At 46.4% G+C, this 22,269-nt stretch overlaps 1 protein-coding gene across 1 annotated transcript in view; it reads right to left on the bottom strand.

The window, feature by feature from the left end:
- Positions 1-206: 206 nt before the first annotated feature.
- The window catches only part of LOC311314995 (RNA-binding motif, single-stranded-interacting protein 2-like), a 50,986-nt gene continuing 28,923 nt past the window's right edge, over positions 207-22,269 (bottom strand). Inside the window, exons 5-14 of the mRNA XM_084445559.1 lie at positions 14,140-14,297; positions 13,843-13,922; positions 13,541-13,650; positions 13,352-13,395; positions 12,963-13,056; positions 11,930-11,980; positions 9,200-9,310; positions 8,589-8,669; positions 8,344-8,431; positions 207-4,309 (exon numbers count right to left, since the gene is read on the bottom strand). Of these exons, the coding sequence (XP_084301685.1) occupies positions 8,351-8,431; positions 8,589-8,669; positions 9,200-9,310; positions 11,930-11,980; positions 12,963-13,056; positions 13,352-13,395; positions 13,541-13,650; positions 13,843-13,922; positions 14,140-14,297 (810 nt within the window). The 3' untranslated portion in view covers positions 207-4,309; positions 8,344-8,350. The remainder of the gene's footprint in view (positions 4,310-8,343; positions 8,432-8,588; positions 8,670-9,199; positions 9,311-11,929; positions 11,981-12,962; positions 13,057-13,351; positions 13,396-13,540; positions 13,651-13,842; positions 13,923-14,139; positions 14,298-22,269) is intronic.

The raw sequence follows: 22,269 nt of genomic DNA on the forward strand, positions 1-22,269 counted from the left end.
GATAGTAAGAGAGGAGCTTGCATTGTTGTAATGGTATAAATCACTTTGCTAAAAACATTAGGATTCGCTATGTGCTGTACGGCCATTTTCTCAAAATGGATTTGTTCAAATAAACCTGGTGGTAAGAGTGATATGTTTGGTTCTGTCTTTCAACCACAGAAGAGCTATACAGTATATCAGTGAAGCAACAGTACAACAATTAAAAACAAGACTTTTTTATTTAAAAAAAGAAAATCGACATATTCAAATTCAAAGAGTAAAACCAAGAAAGAAGGAAATTCTTTTTTTTTTCAATGAATAAAAAAAAGTTACAGAGAATTTAGCAACGCTGGCACAAGAAGACAAAAGTAGCCCAGTGCCTAACAAGATAATTAGCAAACAAACCAAATATTAAAACCTCTCTCCTCTAACAAACTGTACAAAATGAGTTCTTGTATAAATAAGGAAAATGTTTACAAGCAGTGTATGAGATAGGCCAACTGAATGTTAAACCTTTGTGAAAGATAACAAACTTCCTTTCAGGCTAGCCTAGGAGAATACCAGGTCTGAAGGTTTTCATTCACTAAGTTATAACATCCTCATCATCACACCCGTGGGTTTTATTGCACAGTGCATAACCAAATAACTATTATCAATAACTATTATCAATGTATCCCTTATGTAACACTGTCATAAAACTCTAATCAGTTGGACAAGGTAGAGAACTTTGTATTGACCAGCTTAGAGGAAGACAGGTTTGAACATCCAGAGTGGCCTGCATCTTACAAACTGCTTGGACATTCCATTTTAGCAGCAAAACATTTTGAAACTATGAAATAAGCCATCAAAACTACACGAGCAGGACATCAAAGAGGCAAACGCATTCTACATGTTGGCATTTAATTGCATTGGGATTTGCACTGGGATGGACTGCAAATAAATGCAAGGATAGTTTCCTATAGACTGTATGCTCTTTCTCCCCCTGGCATTTTAACCGGCAAATGGACTTGGATGGTAATCTGTGTTAATGTAAGGTATCAGTCAATTTGATATATCATCATAATAATTGCATAATGCAATTATTCCATTCTTCCATCCAGATATGTCATTATGTGTTGTTTAGACTAAATAAGCAACTGGCAGTTTAAAATCGGACACAAACATAAGATCGGATTCAATGAACAAAACTGCGGTGCAACAATTGGTCATTTCATAGTTTCAAAACTCATGTCTATATGTATTCAAAGTGTTGGCTGATATATGGCATATCAGTTTTCATGAAAATCCATGACATTTTCCTTCATGATGAGTGTGCGCTGAATCTGATAACTTGCGAGTGATAGCTTTCGTATTATCTGGACAGATCATGAGACATGAACTAAACACGCTGAGAGAAGTAGAGACAAAAAAAATCACAAAGGTGAGAGTCATCTCCACCGAGACACAACAGAATGGACTCTGATATTTACACACACTGCAAATGCTGAACTTTCATTATCCACACGATGAAGCACGAGAGCCCTTTCCCCCAGTAATTTTTCACAATGTTACAAGTCTATTCAATGAAACCATAATTACAAAAGAAATGTCACTCAAGTTACCCACAATGGGGAACTGTAACTTTGCAAGACGGTTGCTACATCACCATGTTTGATAGAGCTGTGTTGAGAGCAGCTTTGCTCTGACAGACAGCTCTGCTTCTTTGGTTGCAGATATACATGAAGAAACCAACTTGGATGAGAGAACCCGGAAGGTGAGAGATGTGCAGAGATGGAGAAGAAGGGACTTATAGTGAACAGTGACAAACACAGCGGCCAGCATAAACCATCACAACACACTGGGTTTGTTGATTGTTCATGAATGGGAAGCTCAGACCTTCATAGTGTCCTAACCATCGAACCAACCTCTCATAGTCCAACCGTTTAAATGTCTCTTCTGCAAAACCCTCAGCTATGTTAGCCCTGCAATAACAGGTATCCCATCCCATTACAATTAAGGATTAGAAAAGGTTTTTGCAGGTTTTGGGAAACAAATTCATTAAAACTTGTTTGAAATTACGTAATCCTTCATCCTAGATGGCACTTTCATGGTGTGTACTCTGTTTGAAAGGGCATTTAGATGCAGCCTCTGCTTCTGAAGAAGATGATATAGTATACTACAGTATGTGGGATGGTGAGCAAGGTCACTATTGTGGATGCTGACTTACTTTAGATGAAGATTTTCACATAAGAAGAACATCAGGATTAACTACACAGTGCTCTGGAACGGACATTTTTGTGAGGACAAAGCAAGCAAAACATAATCTCTTTGTTTGCATGGACCATGTGCAAATGCACAAACAACAACAAAATCTTTAAAAATGCAATGAATCAATTTCAAACGAAAAAAATCTCAAATCTACAATCTAGCAAATCTTTCTCTAAAACTACAATCTAATTTAATTGGAAAGGAAATTTATCAAAAAGATATTTTAGAATAAGAACAGAAGGCATGACAGTTCAAAGGTTTCAAGTGAAAGACAAAAAAATGTTTAAAAAAAAAGAAGCTTTCTACAACAACAACAACAACAACAACAACAACAACAAAAAATGACTGTCAGGAATTAAAACTCAGGAGACAACAGCAGCATTGAACAAGACTTGCAGCTCCCTTTCTCTCAACAAACAACAAAGGCCCTACAGTAGGTGTCCTCCATTTGATTTACCTCATTCTTCTGCTTTTTGATTTATTTGCATTAACGTTAGCTCTTTTGAACAAGTATTTCATCAGAACCCATCTGCTCACATCTACTTTATGTTTTCTGTTTTCTTACAAAAGTTTAAATTCACTATTTATAACTGCAGATCTACCACAACAAAACCGCTTAAAACCACTTCTTATGGACACCTATGTCTGACATGGATTATCCAAAAATCAAACTATTATGATGCTTGGAGCAGTATGTAGCTGGTGGAATAATGACTAGCACAACACAGGTTTAAGAGAAACTTCATCTAAATGTATTTTGTAATGAATATGGTCATTAAGGCAATTCAAGCACTTGTTTCCTTGGAATAACAGGCTAACATACAACAAATCGAATTTGTCTGACATTTAAGCCTCTGTCATCACTCTTGAATGTATGTCTTATCAAGTAACGTTAAAGACTGAAATTCAGTATCTTATCAAATTGAAGATGATAAGTTAGACCCATTTGCAGTGAATGTCTTAACAGTTTTTAAATACTATAATAGCATACAGTATGATGTTATGGGTTGGATCTTAATGACAATGTTCATCATGACCTTATAAACTATCATTAAATAAAATCTATACTGTAAGTGACATGTTTGTACATTTGTTAATATCTAAGAAAAAATAAAAATAGTACTATGACGAAAATATAAATAAATGATCATGATTGTCTTCTGCTCATAAAATAAATCTGTGTTTATGAGAGAAATATGTTTTATAAGATTTTAAATAATCTTTAAATAATGAATGTTGTCATTTGCCTTACTGGCATTTAATTTACTGGATCAGTTTTAGTAAGAAGTAGCTTTAAACGGTTTGTTTAGCATTTTCCATGCTTTAGAGAACACCAAAAATTAAACCAACAAATTGCATTTTGAGTTTTAAAATCTGTACAAAATATTGTCCTACTGCTGCAAATAGAATGTCAAAAAACAGACATCAGAAAATAAAAAACAAAGGTTTGCATATCTTACAAAAAATAAAAGACACATTGTGTTGTAACTCTTTTCCTTGATATCACTCTGAAACGTTCAGAATGTTTTTTTAAAAATAAGAATTTGTTATATTACGTGCACAAAAATAACGCTCTGTCTTTTCCTCCTTTTCTTAAATTTTTCCTAAATTTTTTTTTGTTTCTTTTCTTATTTTCCTTTATCAAAATAGATGAAAGCTTCTTTGCAGTAAATCTCCCACCTCTGGTTGATCAGTAATCTCCCACCTCTGGTTGATCAGTAATCTCCCATCTCTGGTTGATCAGTAATCTCCCATCTCTGGTTGATCAGTAATCTCCCACCTCTGGTTGATCAGTAATCTCCCACCTCTGGTTGATCAGTAATCTCCCACCTCTGGTTGATCAGTAATCTCCCACCTCTGGTTGATCAGTAATCTCCCACCTTTGGTTGATGAACTCTTAAAGAAGATAGAGGAAAAGTCCGACGTAGTAAGCATGTTGTCTTCTCTGTCAAAACACACGCATGTTCCTTTTGTCATCCGTGTTTCATAAAGTCCGGTGCTTGGTGTTGGTCTGCGAGCACCGTTCTCCTCCTGCAGAGAACCCTCCATGGTTCCTTGTGGAACGTTCCTTCACCACAGGGAGCTGCAACACATGCGCCTCAGGTTAGTCAAACGTTCCTTTAACCTGCACTATGGATCACACTAGAACCTTTATTTATGGAATTTACTGGACAAATATTTATTCCGTGAACACATGAAAGTGATGCAGTATGTGCTGAGCTGTACACTATACGATCCTCAAGGATAGACTGCTGAATGGACTGTTCATTGAGACCCCTGGCAAGAGCCTCCAAAAGCTCCAGCACATCCAGAACAACGCTGCCAGGGGTGCAGAAATACACCCATATCACCCCTATCCTGGCATCTTTACACTTGCTCCCTGTCTCCTACAGGATTAAATTCAAAACCCTTCTCCTAGCCTTGAAATGCACCCATGGGAATGCACCTCCCTACCGTAAAGAGCTCCTCACTCCACTAAACCTCTCCTGCAATCTTCCATCTGGAAGCAGCATGTTTCTTCAACCCCTAGGTTCATGTTTGTTCATCTAAGGACTAAGCTGTGCTCTATGGGAGACTGGGCCTTTTGCTCAGCTGCCCCCCACCTTTGGAATGCCCTGAAATTTCTTTTAAGACTGGTCTAAAGACCTACAGTACTTACTTAGAAAATATTTTTGTATGTAATGTGTATATTTAATATATTAATTTGTCTCTCTTAATGTATGACTGTGATTGTTTCAGCACTTTGAGATTGTTTTCACAATGAAAAGTGCTATATAAATACAATTAATTATTATTTTCATTCTTATACTAGTTCTGATACCTGTTGGAGCACACATTCAGTGATTGGCAATTCAGTCCATTACTGTATTTGCCCGTCACCCTCCCCCAGAATCCCAGATACGGGTATCGGAACTGGGCGCTTTACAGAATGAAGAGAGAAATGTATTTTGTCCCAAATGAATGGTGGTCAATGGGTGGTTATTTGATGTGCTTTAAACGACACTAATTGACTCCAAACTGCTCAAAAGTACATTACTAGACCAACTCTTGACATTAGGTCAATTTTACTGACCGATCAACCAGAAGATGACCAATTTCTGCAACAACTAACTATTCCGATCGCTGACGTTTTTAGCATAAATTAACAGAATAGAACAAATTAAATTAGCATCACGGCTAGCAGACATTTTCTGTTTGGCAAGTCCCATGTGAATGATGCAATACAGTACCATTCACTGTTAGCAAGCTAGTTGTGGTCAAATGTTTACTTACACTTGTAAAGAACAAGTATATCATGGCAATCTATGAGGTCAAACAAGTTTCCAATAATTTCTATAACTCTTATATTTCTGTGATAGTGATTGGAGCACATCATACTTTCTTACAAAAAACATTCATGAAGTTTGGTTCTTTTATGAATTTATTATGGGTCTACTGAAAATGTGACCAAATCTGCTGGGTCAAAAATATACATACAACAACATGAATTATCAATTTTGGTGATGTATAAATGTATGTATATTTGTAAATATGTCCGTGGGTTACTGTATGGGTATTCGTCTTGGAAGAGAGGCGAACCGCCCATGGGCGCCGGGGGGAACTTTCCCTCAGTCAGTTATTATTTGAAATATCAGCTTTAAAATTTTAAAAATTAACGATTTACAGTCAATTTTAGCATATAAAAAACTGAATAACACTTTCTTTAACTACATGCAGCATTTATTTATCATATTCATGTAACATTGTAAGCAATAGTTGTTGTAATTTTGTAAGATTGTACTCTTACAGTTTGCGCCTCCAGTCAATCTGCGCGCCTGCCTATGCCATAGCCTGACGTGCACCTCATAGAGCTAACGTTACCGGCTATAGCCAGCCAGTGGAACTGTCGTGTTCAAACGGCTCTAGCTCAAAAAGTATTTATGTCAGCTTAGATATTTAGATGGCTAGAATCAAGACAAATAGACGAACAGTTTGATGTATAATATGCCCCATAATACTTTCGGATGTATTATATCATGGAGCTACGAACACACAAAAAGTCTCCAATGGCACAGGGAAGAGAAACACAGACATCAACGCCGACTCGATCGGCCTTCACTGTGGCAAATCTGGAATGTGATTGGACTAATAAAATGTCAATCATTAAATCCTGTTCGGAGTACTGTCCTCCCTTGCGGTAATCTTTCAGCGTTTTGGCCAATCACAAATTAGCATGAAAAAATCGCATTACATTGATAGACCCCTAAGGGACACGCCCAAGGGAGGAATTCCTCCCTTCCATAGATATCTATGGGTCCTCCAGCTGCATGTCACTGTTGGAGCTTTAGAATTTCAATAATGGGTTTTTATCGATAAGGAAAACCTGATGTATGAACAAAACAGAGATAATATTAAATATTAATTATAAAATAAATAAATACATATATTTATATTTTAATCCCTCTCTTCTCTCCAAAAACTGAGGAGGACTGTCCTCCTCTACCTCAATGGACGAGCCTCCTCTGGTGTACATGTGTAAATGTGAAATTAAATGTGGGGTTTTGGGGGTAATGGGTTTATGTTGTGTGCTGCACTTTTTTGTACAGTTCAGTAAATATGAATTTCCTGCAAAGGACAATAAAGACTAATCTAATCTAATGTAGAAGGTTGGGTCTTGAGTGCAGTTGGGTGTTCCAACAGGACAATGACCCCAAACACATATCAAAACTGGTAAAGGAATGGTTAAATCAGGCTAGTACAGATATCAGTAAAATGCATGGGATGATATTAGCCTACTCGTTCAGTTAACACTGTATCAGTAAAATGAATGGGATGATATTAGCCTACTCGTTCAGTTAACACTGTATCAGTAAAATGAATGGGATGATATTAGCCTACTCGTTCAGTTAACACTGTATCAGTAAAATGAATGGGATGATATTAGCCTACTCGTTCAGTTGACACTGTATCAGTAAAATGCATGGGATGATATTAGCCTACTCGTTCAGTTAACACTGTATCAGTAAAATGAATGGGATGATATTAGCCTACTTGTTCAGTTAACACTGTATCAGTAAAATGAATGGGATGATATTAGCCTACTCGTTCAGTTGACACTGTATCAGTAAAATTAATGGGATGATATTAGCCTACTCGTTCAGTTAACACTGTATCAGTAAAATGAATGGGATGATATTAGCCTACTCGTTCAGTTAACACTGTTTCAGTAAAATGAATGGGATGATATTAGCCTACTCGTTCAGTTAACACTGTATCCGGAGAAGAGCTCACAGTTGGACCTGGTGCATCAGCGATGTTATTGGACAGACAGCACTCTCACTTTGGAAAATAATGAAAACCATTATTATGAGATAAATGATACAAACATTATAGTATTGGGATCCTATTATGTTACGCAACTGTAGGTTTGAAGTAAACACAACCACAAATGATTTAAAATGAACATATGAGCGGGTAATACTGCTGTCACTTTACTGTTTTGCAGTCCGTAGTCTAGTCTAGTCCGTAGCCTACTAAAGACTGCTCTTCCGTGTTCGTACATTCTGTTCTTAGTTCCCACATGTGAGAACATTGGTGAATGCCAGAATCTTCTTGGAAATGGTGTAAGTGAAGTTTAAGAAGAAAAGCTTCCTAAGAAATTCTTTGTTGTTTGTTTGGCGAATGAGGCCCAGTGTTTCTATTGGCTGGCTTGACTAGGGTGCAGTAAATATCTACGCCGGAACAGCGCATTGTGAAAGAATGCAGTATTTTATGTTAAGACAAAAAAACAAATTAGACAAAAAAATAAATGAATTCAAAATCCGTCCCATCTGCCTGGGACCCCTGCTGGTGCGTGTGCCAAATATACATGCTGTCAGGGCAACAGTGTCTGAGAAAAATGTGGACAGACAGACAGTGATACAGAGGTCTGGTCATTCACGTGTTAGATAGATCATAGTATGTTATATTCCTTCATATTGTAAACAGGGAAGTGACAGCATCTTTACATGGATCATTACTTCCACAGAGACCATACAAAAGGCCCCAGGAAGACCCATTGAGGATCTAAATAAACAACTTTTATTATTCACTTGGTGTGCTGGTACTGTACATGTAGGAGTCATAAACAAACACTACCTTAGCTTCACTTGGTGTGCTGGTAGGAGTAATTTGTGTGTTCTGCAGGTGTCTCCATAGCAACCTGTTGCTGTTGTCCACCGTTCTCCTGCAAAAGAAAAGGGTGAGGAGATGAAGCGGAACGGTGGTCCTGCATGACTGAGGAACTAAGGATGCTGGTCCTGCGCCCGCGCCGGGCTGGGAGGCCCGGTCAGCGGCCCGGTCAGCGCCCTGATGAGGGGCTGTGACCGCGCGTGGCTGCTCACCTCCACAGGCACACTGGACGGAGGCACCGGGGTGTACTGGGGGATGTAGGTCCCCTGCATAGTCGTGTTGGCAGGCATGTACTGTGGGAGGGAAAAAAACACCTGTCGTTACAACCCACAATGCAACAGCTGTGTGTGTATCAATGAGAGATATTGGGAGGCCTGATGGCTCAAGTTACTATTATTTTGCTCTCTAAAATCCAATCCAGTTATAACTATAGAAGTAAAAACTAAATCTGAAAGGGGGATGTGTTGGAGGGAGTATGAGTGTGTATGTCGGGGTGTGTCTGTGTGTGTGTGTGAGGGTGGTGTCTGGTGTGTGTGTGTGTCTGTGTGTGACGGTGGTGTCTAGTGTGTGTGCGTATGTGTGTGTGTGTGTGTGTGAGGGTGGTGTCTGGTGTGTGTGTATGTGTTCGTATGTGTTTGTGTGTGCATGTGTGTGTATCTGTGTGTGTGTGTGTGTGTGTGCGTATCTGTGTGTGTGCGTGTGTGTGCGTGTGTGCGTATCTGTGTGTATGTGTGTGTGCGTGCACATCTGTGTGTGTGTGTGTGTGTGTGCGTGCACATCTGTGTGTGCGTGTGTGTGTGTGTGAGGGTGGTGGGGTGCTGACCGTGCCCGTGCTGCCCATAGACAGGTGGCCCAGCTGCTGGGTGAGGGGGCCCATCATGGACGTGGGCTGGATGGACATGGCGTGCTCCATGGTTGGGGTCAGGACTGTGCCCTGCACACACACACACACACACACACACACATCAGACACCACCCTCTCACACACACACACACACACACACACAGGAGGGAGGGAAGCCAGGCAATCAGAGACAGAAGGACGGGAAGATGAGAGGATGACAGGGTGAGAGGATGAGAGCGTGAGAGGATGAGAGTGTGAGAGGATGAGAGTGTGAAAGGATGACAGGGTGAGAGGATGACAGGGTGAGAGGATGAGAGCGTGAGAGGATGAGAGGGTGAAAGGATGACAGGGTGAGAGGATGACAGGGTGAGAGGATGAGAGCGTGAGAGGATGACAGGGTGAGAGGATGAGAGTGTGAGAGGATGACAGGGTGAGAGGATGAGAGCGTGAGAGGATGACAGCGTGAGAGGATGAGAGCGTGAGAGGATGACAGGGTGAGCGAGTCACCGACCCGCTGCTCCCACAGGAGCAGGCCGGTTCCGATGCGGGAGATCGACCAGAGATGAAGTCACTCTAATGACTCAAGACATGGAGGAAAGCTTCTCGGCTAAAAAGATGGCCGGAGTCGTCTTTATAGACCTGATGGCTGCCTACGACACCGTGTGGCACCGCGGCCTCACCTGCTCCGCCTGCTGCCGGACAGGCACATGGTCAGCATGATCATGGAGCTTGTCTGAAACCACAGCTTCACCCTCACCTCCGGTAGCGGACAGCAAAGCAGGTTGCGACGTCTTAAGAACAGCGTCCCCCAGGGATCTGTCCTGGCCCCCCTCCTTTATAACATCTACACCTACGACCTGCTGACCATAGTCTCCAGGAAGTATTCCTACGCAGACGACCTTGCGCTGGTGTACTCAGCTGAGACTGGCAGGCCGTGGAGGAGACCCTGAGCCAGGACACTAGCGGCATACCTCCAGAAATGGAGATTGAAGCTCAGCGAGGAAAAGACGGTGTCGGCGGCCTTCCACCTTAACAACAAGGAAGCCAAACGTGAGCTCCGAGCGCACATCGATGGAACACTCCTGCCATGCAGCGCCGAACCAACCTACCCCGGCATGACATTGGAGAGTTTGCTCACGTTCCGCCGACACCTCGAGTCATTGCGCAAGAAGTTAACAGCTCATGTGGCGTTGAAGAGGTGACTGGTCCGATCAGGATGGGGCATCGGCGCAAAAACACTGCATACGGCAGCCCTAGCCCTGGTCTACTCGCACCAGTCTGGTGCTGCAGCGCTCACACTCGCCTCGTCGACCCGCCTATCAACGAAGCCTTGCGCATCGTGACAGGATGCCTGCGTCACACTCCTGTGGACAACCTTCCCATCCTCGCAGGCATCTAGCCCGCTGGCCTCCACCACACAGGAAACAGCACGTCTCGCCTGCCGGGCCGTGGAGCCCAACCACCTGCTCCATGACAGGCTCACTGCAACAACGGAGCCTCCCTGGCGTCTCAGGTCCAGACACCCTTTTGTGCCGCCGCACGGGATCTCCTGCAGCAATGCAGAGATCTTAACATCAGTGAGGCAGGATGGGCGGACCACACCTGGCGTGCAGAGTGGGAGGAAACACCTCAAGACTCCATGATTTCATCCCGACCGCTGGTCCTTCTCCTCCCGGGATGGATTTACCCAGACCAGCGTGGGTGAGGCTTAATCACCTCCGGACCGGCATCAGACGCTTCCGCTCATCGATGCACAGATGGGGCTTGGGTTCCTGTGCGGCGTGCGAGTGTGGCGCCGAGGAACAAACCACAGACCACGTCATCCAGGACTGTCTGATATACCGGACGCCCAACGGAATGCGTGGCCTGATGGTTTTGGATGACGAAACGGTGACATGGCTCCTGGAGGTGTGCCCGGATATATAGCATGGTAAAAGGATAGCCCCTCGGCCCCGAGCCTGGGAAGGAGAGGACACAACACCTAACCCGCACGACGAAGAAGAAGAGCTAGAGGAAGGAGAACAGGGTGAGAGAGCTAGAGGAAGAACAGGGTGAGAGAGCTAGAGGAAGAACAAGGTGAGAGAGCTAGAGGAAGAACAGGGTGAGAGAGCTAGAGGAAGAACAAGGTGAGAGAGTGAGAGGAAGAAGAGGGTGAGAGGGCTAGAGGAAGAACAGGGTGAGAGAGCTAGAGGAAGAACAGGGTGAGAGAGCGAGAGGAAGAAGAACAGGGTGAGAGAGCTAGAGGAAGAAGAGGGTGAGAGAGCTAGAGGAAGAACAGGGTGAGAGAGCTAGAGGAAGAACAGGGTGAGAGAGTAAGAGGAAGAACAGGGTGAGAGAGCTAGAGGAAGAACAGGGTGAGAGAGCGAGAGGAAGAAGAACAGGGTGAGAGAGCTAGAGGAAGAACAGGGTGAGAGAGCTAGAGGAAGAACAGGGTGAGAGAGCTAGAGGAAGAACAGGGTGAGAGAGCTAGAGGAAGAACAGGGTGAGAGAGCGAGAGGAAGAAGAACAGGGTGAGAGAGCTAGAGGAAGAACAGGGTGAGAGAGCTAGAGGAAGAATAGGGTGAGAGAGCTAGAGGAAGAACAGGGTGAGAGAGCTAGAGGAAGAACAGGGTGAGAGAGCGAGAGGAAGGACGTAATAAGAATGTAATAAGGATGTAATAAGGACGTAATAAGGATGTAATAAGGATGTAATAAGGACGTAATACTCACCGCTGGCTGCATGAGGTACGACTGGTGGTGCATCCAGGAGGGACTGTGTACCTGATTAGACACACACACACACACACACACACACACACACACACACACACACACACGCATAGTTGAGGTTTGGACACAGTAATGGTCAGTGATTCTTCATGGCTAAATGTTCAAGACAGCGTCAAAGATCAGATTCTGTTCAGGTGAGTTGTCTTCCCTGTGTGTTTAAGGGGGAAGGTGTGTGTTATGTGGTTCATGGCGGTGTGTTTAAGGGGGAAGGTGTGTGTTATGTGGTTCATGGCGGTGTGTTTAAGGGGGAAGGTGTGTGTTATGTGGTTCATGGCGGTGTGTTTAAGGGGGAAGGTGTGTGTTATGTGGTTCATGGCGGTGTGTTTAAGGGGGAAGGTGTGTGTTATGTGGTTCATGGCGGTGTGTTTAAGGGGGAAGGTGTGTGTTATGTGGTTCATGGCGGTGTGTTTAAGGGGGAAGGTGTGTGTTATGTGGTTCATGGCGGTGTGTTTAAGGGGGAAGGTGTGTGTTATGTGGTTCATGGCGGTGTGTTTAAGGGGGAAGGTGTGTGTTATGTGGTTCATGGCGGTGTGTTTAAGGGGGAAGGTGTGTGTTATGTGGTTCATGGCGGTGTGTTTAAGGGGGAAGGTGTGTGTTATGTGGTTCATGGCGGTGTGTTTAAGGGGGAAGGTGTGTGTTATGTGGTTCATGGCGGTGTGTTTAAGGGGGAAGGTGTGTGTTATGTGGTTCATGGCGGTGTGTTTAAGGGGGAAGGTGTGTGTTATGTGGTTCATGGCGGTGTGTTTAAGGGGGAAGGTGTGTGTTATGTGGTTCATGGCGGTGTGTTTAAGGGGGAAGGTGTGTGTTATGTGGTTCATGGCGGTGTGTTTAAGGGGGAAGGTGTGTGTTATGTGGTTCATGGCGGTGTGTTTAAGGGGACAGGTGTGTGTTATGTGGTTCATGGCGGTGTGTTTAAGGGGACAGGTGTGTGTGTTACAGGTGTGTGTTCATGGTGGCGTGGTGCTTCTCTGACCTGGTACGAGGAGACAGGTGAATGCATGTATGGAGACAGTTGCGTCTGGGCGATCATCCGGTTGGGGGCCAGGCTGTAGGGGGACGAGTAGAACCTGGAACAGAGACGGAGAGGACAATGTGAGAACAAGGTGAGCAACTAACGAGTGCTTGAGAAATCAGAATAAGATAATGTCCTAAAAAGAGCTTCAGTTATTTAGCTCATATAAAACACATTTTGTAGGAATTAGTAAAATCACTCGACTCGTTTCACAGCACTGTAAAATAAAGTGGTATTCCGCTAGTTCCTTTTGTGTCCACCAGGGGGCACCTGTGCACCACGGACTGCGTTCTGGCTGTTTTAGTTGGAGCTCAGTGGTTTTTGGTTGATTTCTGTCAGTCTCTACTCACCCATTCTGTAAGGCTGTGGGGTCATATGCAAGAGTCATCCCCCCCTGGGAAAATAACACAACATTCAGAACCGCTAAACACACAACGCCCCTCCCTCCCCAAAAAGACAGGTTAACCCTTTAAGATCCCTGTCAGAAGCGATTCCTGAGTCTGCTGTTAAAACCCTCCTATCTGCTATGACTATCTCACCGTCTCTCCGTCCCTGGCCCATGGCCGGCCGTTCTGCAGGTACTTCCCCTGGTTCAACCTCTTTTTCTGTCCCCCGTCCGCAAACTTGCATAATAAAGGTTCCGTGGGTACTGTGGGAGTAACACACAAAACGGAAGGGTCGATTTATTTCAACATGAGCAAAAAACAAAACAACTAGGACACCAAATGCAGAAGACTGTACACTGTCAATTTTCAACCCTGAGTAAGTAAGAAATATCTGGATAGGAACCACAAATGTTCTTAACAGTCATATTGCCACAATACAGATGAGATGCACTCACCAGGCACTCCCGGTGGGGTCTTGATGAATTTGCCGTTAAAATGTTGAATGATGGCTTCACACTTCTCCTTAGACTCCATTCTGAAAGACATTCAATTCACGTGATCTCCTTCTGCCTAAACGGAATGATCATGTGACGCGTGGGAGTGGGAATGTAGTTTTAATCAGTGGAAGCCAGGGATGTACTGTGTGTGTGTGTGTGTGTGTGTGTGTGTGTGTGTGTGTGTGTGTGTGTGTGTGTGTGTAGCACAGTCAGTACATATGCATGTGGTCACAGCGCGCTATGGTCATAGCTTACCTGGCGAATCCCACGCCGCGGCTGGTCCCGTTGGCGTCGCGGAGGATGCGTGTGGAGATGACCTGGCCGAAAGACTTGAGCATGCCCTCCAGCTCCTGCTCGTCCATGGACACCGGCAGGTTGGAGATGTACAGGTTGGTGGGGTCCTGCTCCTGTTGCTATGGAGATGAAGAGGATGGGACACTCGTCAGACACGCCCTTCACACACACAAGCACGGGGATTGGTTCCGTGTTTCAGATTCCTGAATTGCTTTGAAATATCAAAATTCATTTCATTACTTGTGGCCAATGGTCCGAAGCATTCGAAAACTAAATACATTTAAATATTCACGTTGTATGAGAAAGATTTTCAGCTCTTTGTACACAAACTGTACAAAACTGGAAAGAGTGTCCTTTTTTTAATACAATTCTGTGGAAATGAAATATGGATGTGCTTGGGGGCTGGCTGGTGGCCGTGGGGGGGGTGGGGGGGGCTGGCGGGCGTGGGGGGGTGGGCGTGTGGGAGGGGGCTGGTGGGCGTGGGGGAGGGGGGCTGGCGGGCGTGGGGAGGGGGGCTGGCGGGCGTGGGGGGGGGGCTGGCAGCCGTGGGAGGGGGGCTGAAGAAAAGGAATGCTAGACGATTCTGTCCAGCTCAGAAGTGAAACCTTGTGTGACTGTGGAGAAACAGACAGGAAACCAGGAGTGAAGTTTTAAGAGTTCCCACAGCAACAGGCACTTGGCAACCACTGCAGCAGAGGCTGGGCCAATCACAGGGAGGAGAGAGGGAAGATGAGACGGAAGAGGAATGGAGTCTGGGACCAGTGTTAGACTATCCAGACTGAACTACCTAGGACCAGTGGGACTATCCAAACTGAACTACCTAGGACGAGTGTTAGACTATCCAAACTGAACTACCTAGGACGAGTGTTAGACTATCCAAACTGAACTACCTAGGACGAGTGTTAGACTATCCAAACTGAACTACCTAGGACGAGTGTTAGACTATCCAAACTGAACTACCTAGGACGAGTGTTAGACTATCCAAACTGAACTACCTAGGACGAGTGTTAGACTATCCAAACTGAATTCCCTAGGACGAGTGTTAGACTATCCAAACTGAACTACCTAGGACGAGTGTTAGACTATCCAAACTGAACTACCTAGGATGAGTGGGACTATCCAAACCGAACTAGGACGAGTGTTAGACTATCCAAACTGAACTACCTAGGATGAGTGTTAGACTATCCAAACTGAACTAACTAGGACAAGTGTTAGACTATCCAAACTGAACTAACTAGGACAAGTGTTAGACTATCCAAACTGAACTGTTCTGAGCAGGTTCATCATTTGCATACTCAGGGAATAGGTTTGGATAACAAACACCAAGTTAATGATCTGAAGGCTTGAGGCAAGGAGCCGAAGGTTCAAAGCTGATTCCTGAGGGCCTGTAGCAGTAAATGGGCTTTTCCTATCTCACTCTCACCTTGGGAAGTACTGTAGGCACACAGGACATTGTTCACACTCTTAGTCTACAGTATTTGTACAGTGTACAGTACGGTACATACTTGTGTTTACTTGGTGGAATATTCTCTACAACCACACACCTGGGAACACCCAGCCATTTAAAGAGCTATTCTAGCGTCACAGGAAACCAAATGACAGCACACTAGTCCCACTAGTCTCAACATCCCATTTCCACCAGTACACAAAACACTGATAAGCTAAGCTCGCACCCCTCGAACTGCTACGCTCCATCAGCTTCTGTCCACAGTGTAAACAGGGTCAAAACACCGCCAAGCTCAGGTGAAACCATCCAACCAGATATTCCACTCGCCTCTTATCTCTGTTGAACCATAAGCAAAGAACCAGCGTGATCCTAAACTAAACATGGGCCGGTCCGAGGTGGCAGCCCTGCTGAGCCCCCGTTTGCTCAGAAGTTCATCCGCAGTTTAGACGGCTCTCCTATCTCGCCTGTTGATTCTGTTTATCTGACAATGAGGAACTCCCGTGTGGTTTTACAGTGGCAAAACATGTTTTATAGCCTGATGATCGGCCTCCCGGCATAGGAGCAACCTGCCAAGAGCATGGCCCGTTCTGTGGGACTTAAACCACACTGGATGAGGAAACACTTCCATATTACATAACCCTTCAGCGCTGAACGATCAGCTACAGTAGATAAGACGCTAGCGCAGCGCGCTGCGATAAAAGGCACCAAAAAAAAACAAGGCTGCTCTTTTTATCCTCTGTTGTTTTTATCTCGACTCATCATCCATCAAATCCTGTTCTGCTCTCAGGCCCACACATCTTTATCCACTCTCTGACGCAGATATTCAAATGAGGGCCGGAGCGGACCACGCCCGACCAGATGGAATCTCTCTCTCTCTCTCTCTCTCCTCCCCTCCTTCTCTACCACAGACATACAGGAGTCAAGCTCAGCCCTGTTGTGTAAACTCCTGGTACTGTACACCAGGCCCCGGACCAGCCAGTCAGTCGAGGTGTGTGCGTGTGTATGAGTGTGCGTGCGTGTGTGCGCTCGGTATGCATGTGTCGAGTGTTGCGGTTGCGTGTGAGCTGACGTGCACAGTCGGCAAGGGAGGCGCTCGGAAGTAGAGAGAGGCGTCTATTTTTAACACGGCCATTGTTCCCCTGTCCCTCCCCGGCCCCCTGTCCCTGTCCCTCCCCTGCCCCTCCCCGCCCCCTGGCCCTCCTGTCCCTCCCCAGCCTCCTGGCCCTCCCCCGCCCCCTGTCCCTGCCCCTCCCCAGCCCCCTGCCCCTCCCCCGCCCCCTGTCCCTCCCCCGCCCCCTGGCCCTCCCCCGCCCCCTGGCCCTCCCCTGCCCCTCCCCAACCCCCTGCCCCTCCCCTGATTGTTTAAAATTTCAAGAAAACTATCATGGAAAAATGTCCAGGCCATTTCAACGTAATCAATAAGGGCAATTCTTTACCAACAAACCTCATATTCTGTCTTGCCAGGTTTACACTTGGGGATCTGAAGTCTCTGCTAGCAGCTATCACACAGCTACAGTATCACACATCACTCACATCATTTGGGAAGACACCGATAACAGAGTATTTAAAAGGGGCATTAGCTAGGACTAGACCAATGAGTGAGGAATTCTCGGGACATTTGGGATTGGGTCTAGGATGGGAGTTAATAATTTGCATCAGATTGAGAGTATCACATGCTTTGAAAGCATCAGATACAGGCATCAACCAGTCCCAATTCAGATCACCAACCACAACAATCTCACTGCAGTGCATCTTAGACAACAATGTGATCAGTGTAGATAAAGTCTCATTAATTGCAGATGGAGGTCTATAGCATCCAACAACATCCAGATGATAATCCTCAGAAACTTCAATCCTCAGCGCTAGGAATCAACTGATTCTGAGAGCAAGAAATTAGCTTTTCATTTGGATTTGATCGTCAGCATCAACTGGATTTATCCAAACCCTACCATATCCAATTTAGAGATTAAACTAAAAAATGTAGGTAAATGATACCCAGACCAGACGTGCATTTAAAATCAGCTGGTGTATTGGATATCTTGATGCCAGTATCACCTGCGCCGGGGTAGGGCTGTACATTACCAGAGATGAACATTAAAATAAGAAGATACCTCTGTTTAGTAGGCCTTACACTGCAAGACAATTTATTTTTTAGAGTGAATCATGTTCAGTTCATGTTCACTCTAAGGGCAGTGGCTAGTTTCAGTGCGAACTAGAATGGAGAAGTAAGACACCTCCTTCCCTCCACTAGTCTGGGGGTCCACCTTGGGCAAGTGGTAGTACCCCCTAGCCCCCCTACCTGGGGTAACAGGTAAAAAAAAAAACATGATGGAAGACCAAAGAGGAAGAGAGACCCGGCCCGGAGGAAGCCCGGGGCCCTCGTCTGGAGCCAGGCCCAGACGGAGGGCCCGCCTGCCAGCGCCTGGTGGCCGGGCTTACCATGGAGCCCGGCCGGGCCCAGCCCGAAAGAGCTACGTGGAAACACCATCTCCTCCATCCTGTGGACCCACAACCCGCGGGAGGAATTGTCGGGTGCACTGCCAACTAGGTGGCAGTGAAAGCGGTGGGCACCGACGGACCGGCGCGAGCGGCAGAGGCTGGCTCTGGGGACATGGAACGTGACCTCGCTGGGGGGGAAGGAGCCCGAGCTTGTGAGGGAGGTGGAGCGATACCAGTTACACCTGGTGGGGCTAACCTCCACGCACAGCACCGGCACCGGAACCAAACTCCTGGATAGGGGTTGGACCATGTTCTTCTCCGGAGTTGCTCACAGTATGAGGCGTAAGGCAGGTGTGGCTATACTAGCTAGCCCCCAGCTGAGCGCCTCTGTGCTGGAGTTCACCCCGGTGGACGAGAGGGTCACCTCCCTGCGCCTTAGGACTGTGGGGGGGGGTGGGGACTCTGACTGTGGTTTGTGCTTATGCACCGAACAGCAGTTCAGAGTACTCAGCCTTCCTGCAGACCCTGAGTGGAGTCCTATTTGGGGCTCCTGCAGGGGACTCCACTGTCCTATTGGGGGACTTCAATGCACACGTGGGCAATGACGGAGAAACTTGGAGGGGCGTGATTGGGAGGCATGGCCACCACAATCTGAATCCAAGTGGTGTTTTGTTGTTGGACTTCTGTGCTAGTCACAGTTTGTCCATAACAAACACCATGTTCGAACACAAGGATGCCCACAAGTACACCTGGCATCAGAACACCTTAGGCCGAAGATCGATGATAGATTTTGTTATCGTATCAGCCGATCTGAGGCCATGTGTTTTGGACACTCGGGAGGGGCAGAGCTGTCCACTGATCACCATCTGGTGGTGAGCTGGTTTCGATGGCGGGGGAAATCTCTGGACAGACCTGGAAAACCCAGTTGACACGCCTCTTTAACATTGCGTGGAAGTCCGGGTCAGTGCCAAAGGAGTGGCAGACTGGGGTGGTGGTCCCAATATTTAAAAAAGGGGACCAGAGGGTGTGTGCCAATTATAGAGGCATCACATTACTCAGTCTCCCAGGGAAAGTATACTCCAAGGTGCTGGAAAGGAGGGTCCGGCCGATAGTCGAACCTCAGATCGAAGAGGAACAATGCGGATTTCATCCTGGTCATGGAACCACCGACCAGCTCTTCACTCTCTTAAGGATCTTGGAGGGGGCTTGGGAGTTTGCCCAACCTTTCTACATGTGTTTTGTAGACTTGGAGAAGGCTTATGACCGGGTCCCTCGAGAGGTCTTGTGGAGGGTTATGTGGGAGTATGGGGTGAGGGGATCCCTACTTAGGGCCATCCAATCCCTGTACACCCAGAGCGAGAGCTGTGTCCGTGTCCTCGGCAGTAAGTTGTCTTCCTTTCCGGTGGGGGTTGGCCTCTGCCAGGGCTGCGCTTTGTCACCAATCCTGTTTGTGATTTTCATGGACAGGATATCGAGGCGTAGCCGCGCGGAGGTGGGTTTGCAGTTCGGTGAGCTGGGGATCACGTCGCTGCTATTTGCAGATGATGTGGTCCTGATGGCATCATCGGCCTGCGACGAGTGTGAAGCGGCTGGGATGAGAATCAGCACTTCTAAGTCTGAGGCCAAGGTTCTCAGCAGGAAACCGGTGGTCTGTCCGCTCCGAGTAGGAAATGAGTCCTTACCCCAAGTGAAGGAGTTCAAGTTACTGGGGATCTTGTTCACGAGTGAGGGAACCATGGAGAGGGAATCTGGCCGGAGAATTGGAGCAGCTGGTGCGGTTCTGCAGTCGCTTTACCGCACTGTTGTGACGAAAAGAGAGCTGAGGCAAAAGGCAAAGCTCTCGATCTACCGGTCTATGAAGGTCATGAAGGATGGGTCATGACCGAAAGAACGAGATCACGGATACAAGCGGCCGAAATGACTATTCTCCGGAGGGTGGCTGGGGTCTCCCTGAGAGATCGGGTGAGAAGTTCAGTCATCCGGGAGAGACTCGGAGTAGAGCCGCTGCTCCTTTGCGTCGAAAGGAGCCAGGTGAGGTGGTTCGGGCATCTAGTGAGGATGCCTCCTGGGCGCCTCCCTAGGGAGGTGTTCCAGGCGTGTCCGGCTGGGAGGAGGCCCAGGTAGACCCAGGACTAGGTGGCGGGATTACATCTCCGCACTGGCCTGGGAGCGGCTAAAGATTCCCCAGGCAGAGCTGGTTGATGCTGCCAGGGAAAGGGATGTCTGGGGCACCCTGCTGGAACTGCTGCCTCCGCGACCCGACCCCGGATAAGCGGATGAGGATGGATGGATGTTCAGTTCTCAGGAAACACAACCGTTTCTCAAGACAGAAAGGCCTAGAAAGCGGAGCAGCTCAGTGGAGTGAGAGTCCCTGAGAGAGTGACTCAGTCTCTGTGACAGATTGAGCCCAGTCTCAGTAAACTCACCGGGCGAGACCAGCGGAGAATGCTCTCCCAGTACATCCTCCCCACGGAGGTGGAATGGAGTTAGATGCTAATGGAGGTTCGGAAGGAGAAAAGACAACACCACAACCGTTCCAATCTAGCGAGAAGCACCAGGCCACGCCTTGCCAATCAACTCAACTCAACCTGTTACCACCATGCCTACGAGGTAGTTTCCTGCCTATTATACACAGTATATAAAGCTGCCTAACGTGCTGTTCTCTCTCACTCCTTCCTCTGCTTTCACCCCCCCCCTCCCTCCCCTCTGCTATCCAGGTACAGTACCATGTGGGGGTTTGCTGAGCTCCTGGAAGCCCGGCTGACAATCCAAAGGACTCATCTGCCACACCCAGAGTCTCATACACTACCTCATTCATTCATTCATTCATTCATTCATTCATTCATTCATTCATTCATTCATTCATTCATTCATTCATTCATTCATTCATTCATTCATTCATTCATCATGTAACTGTCAGCTATCCATTCCCTTTCCTTTTCAATCATTCTTTCTGTTCATTATTGTCATTGGTTCATTCCATCCATCCCAGTAAACGTCCTTAAATATTTCCAGTTGGTGTTTTGTCTTTTGAACTAGTGAATTCGCCCAGAGTCCCAGAGCGAGAACGCAATAAGCATTGCAAAAGGGCATGTCATTGTCTATGTTGTGTGTGTGTGTGTGTGTGTGTGTGTGTGTGTGTGTGTGTGTGTGTGTAGAGCAGGGTGGGGGCTGGGGGGAGGAAGAGAGGAACCAGAGGCTGACAGCAGACCGGGGATGAGAGCCACTTGGAGGAACAGGAGCGGGGCACAGAGGCAGAATGGGGCAGACAGAGGCAGAGTGTGGCAGATAGAGGCAGAACGGGGCAGACAGAGGCAGAGTGGGCAGATAGAGGCAGACAGAGGCAGAGCGGGGCAGATAGAGGCAGACAGAGGCAGAGCGGGGCAGACAGAGGCAGACAGAGGCAGAGCGGGGCAGATAGAGGCAGACAGAGGCAGAGCGGGGCAGACAGAGGCAGACAGAGGCAGACAGAGGCAGGTGAGCAGAGTGCAGGCGTGCGACGAGTGGAGGAGCAGAACAAGGCAGGCAAGCAAGGAGTGGCCCATCATCCAAACAATGATAAAAATACTCTGCTAATACTCTAGTCAGCGGAGAGCATAGTCAGGATTTTTGAGAGGCAGTTCCCGGACTTTTGCAGCCAATAAAAACAACTTTAGAGCCAAACAAACAATAAAAACAAACATCTCACAAGACAAATATGGAGATGCGTGTGTGGCCATCTTGGATTGTCAGATCTCTCTCGGGGAAGAGGAGGAATGTGTGGTTATGAGCCACTTCTTTAACGCATAACTATTGTTTCTTATATTCCACCAGTTCGACAATAGAGGAGGAGAATCATTCTCTAATCTTGACCAATCATGTGCTGAGCCATGGTCATTCACACAGCCTGACCTCTCGCGCTGCAAGCCACTTGAACATTATGGAAAGGAAACTCTTGCCATTCACATATGTCACTATTACTCGTAGGAGCGCACAGCTTGGGTGTACTTATAGGAGACAGAGGTTATCTGTTTAAGGCGGGGCTTATTACGCCAGACACGGCGCCCTCCCCAAGCGTTCTGTCAGCAACCAGGAAAGTGTTAGAGGAGCGTTCCGTTGCCTGAAAATATGTTTCAGATGTTTGGACAGAGTTTAGCTATGTGAAAGTTTTTAATCCTAGTTTCATTTATTTATTTATGTATTTATTTATTTTATTGTTTATTTTG

Source organism: Borostomias antarcticus (genome assembly GCF_949987555.1).
Source record: "Borostomias antarcticus genome assembly, chromosome: 11".
In the NCBI taxonomy this organism is placed as follows: domain Eukaryota; kingdom Metazoa; phylum Chordata; class Actinopteri; order Stomiiformes; family Stomiidae; genus Borostomias; species Borostomias antarcticus.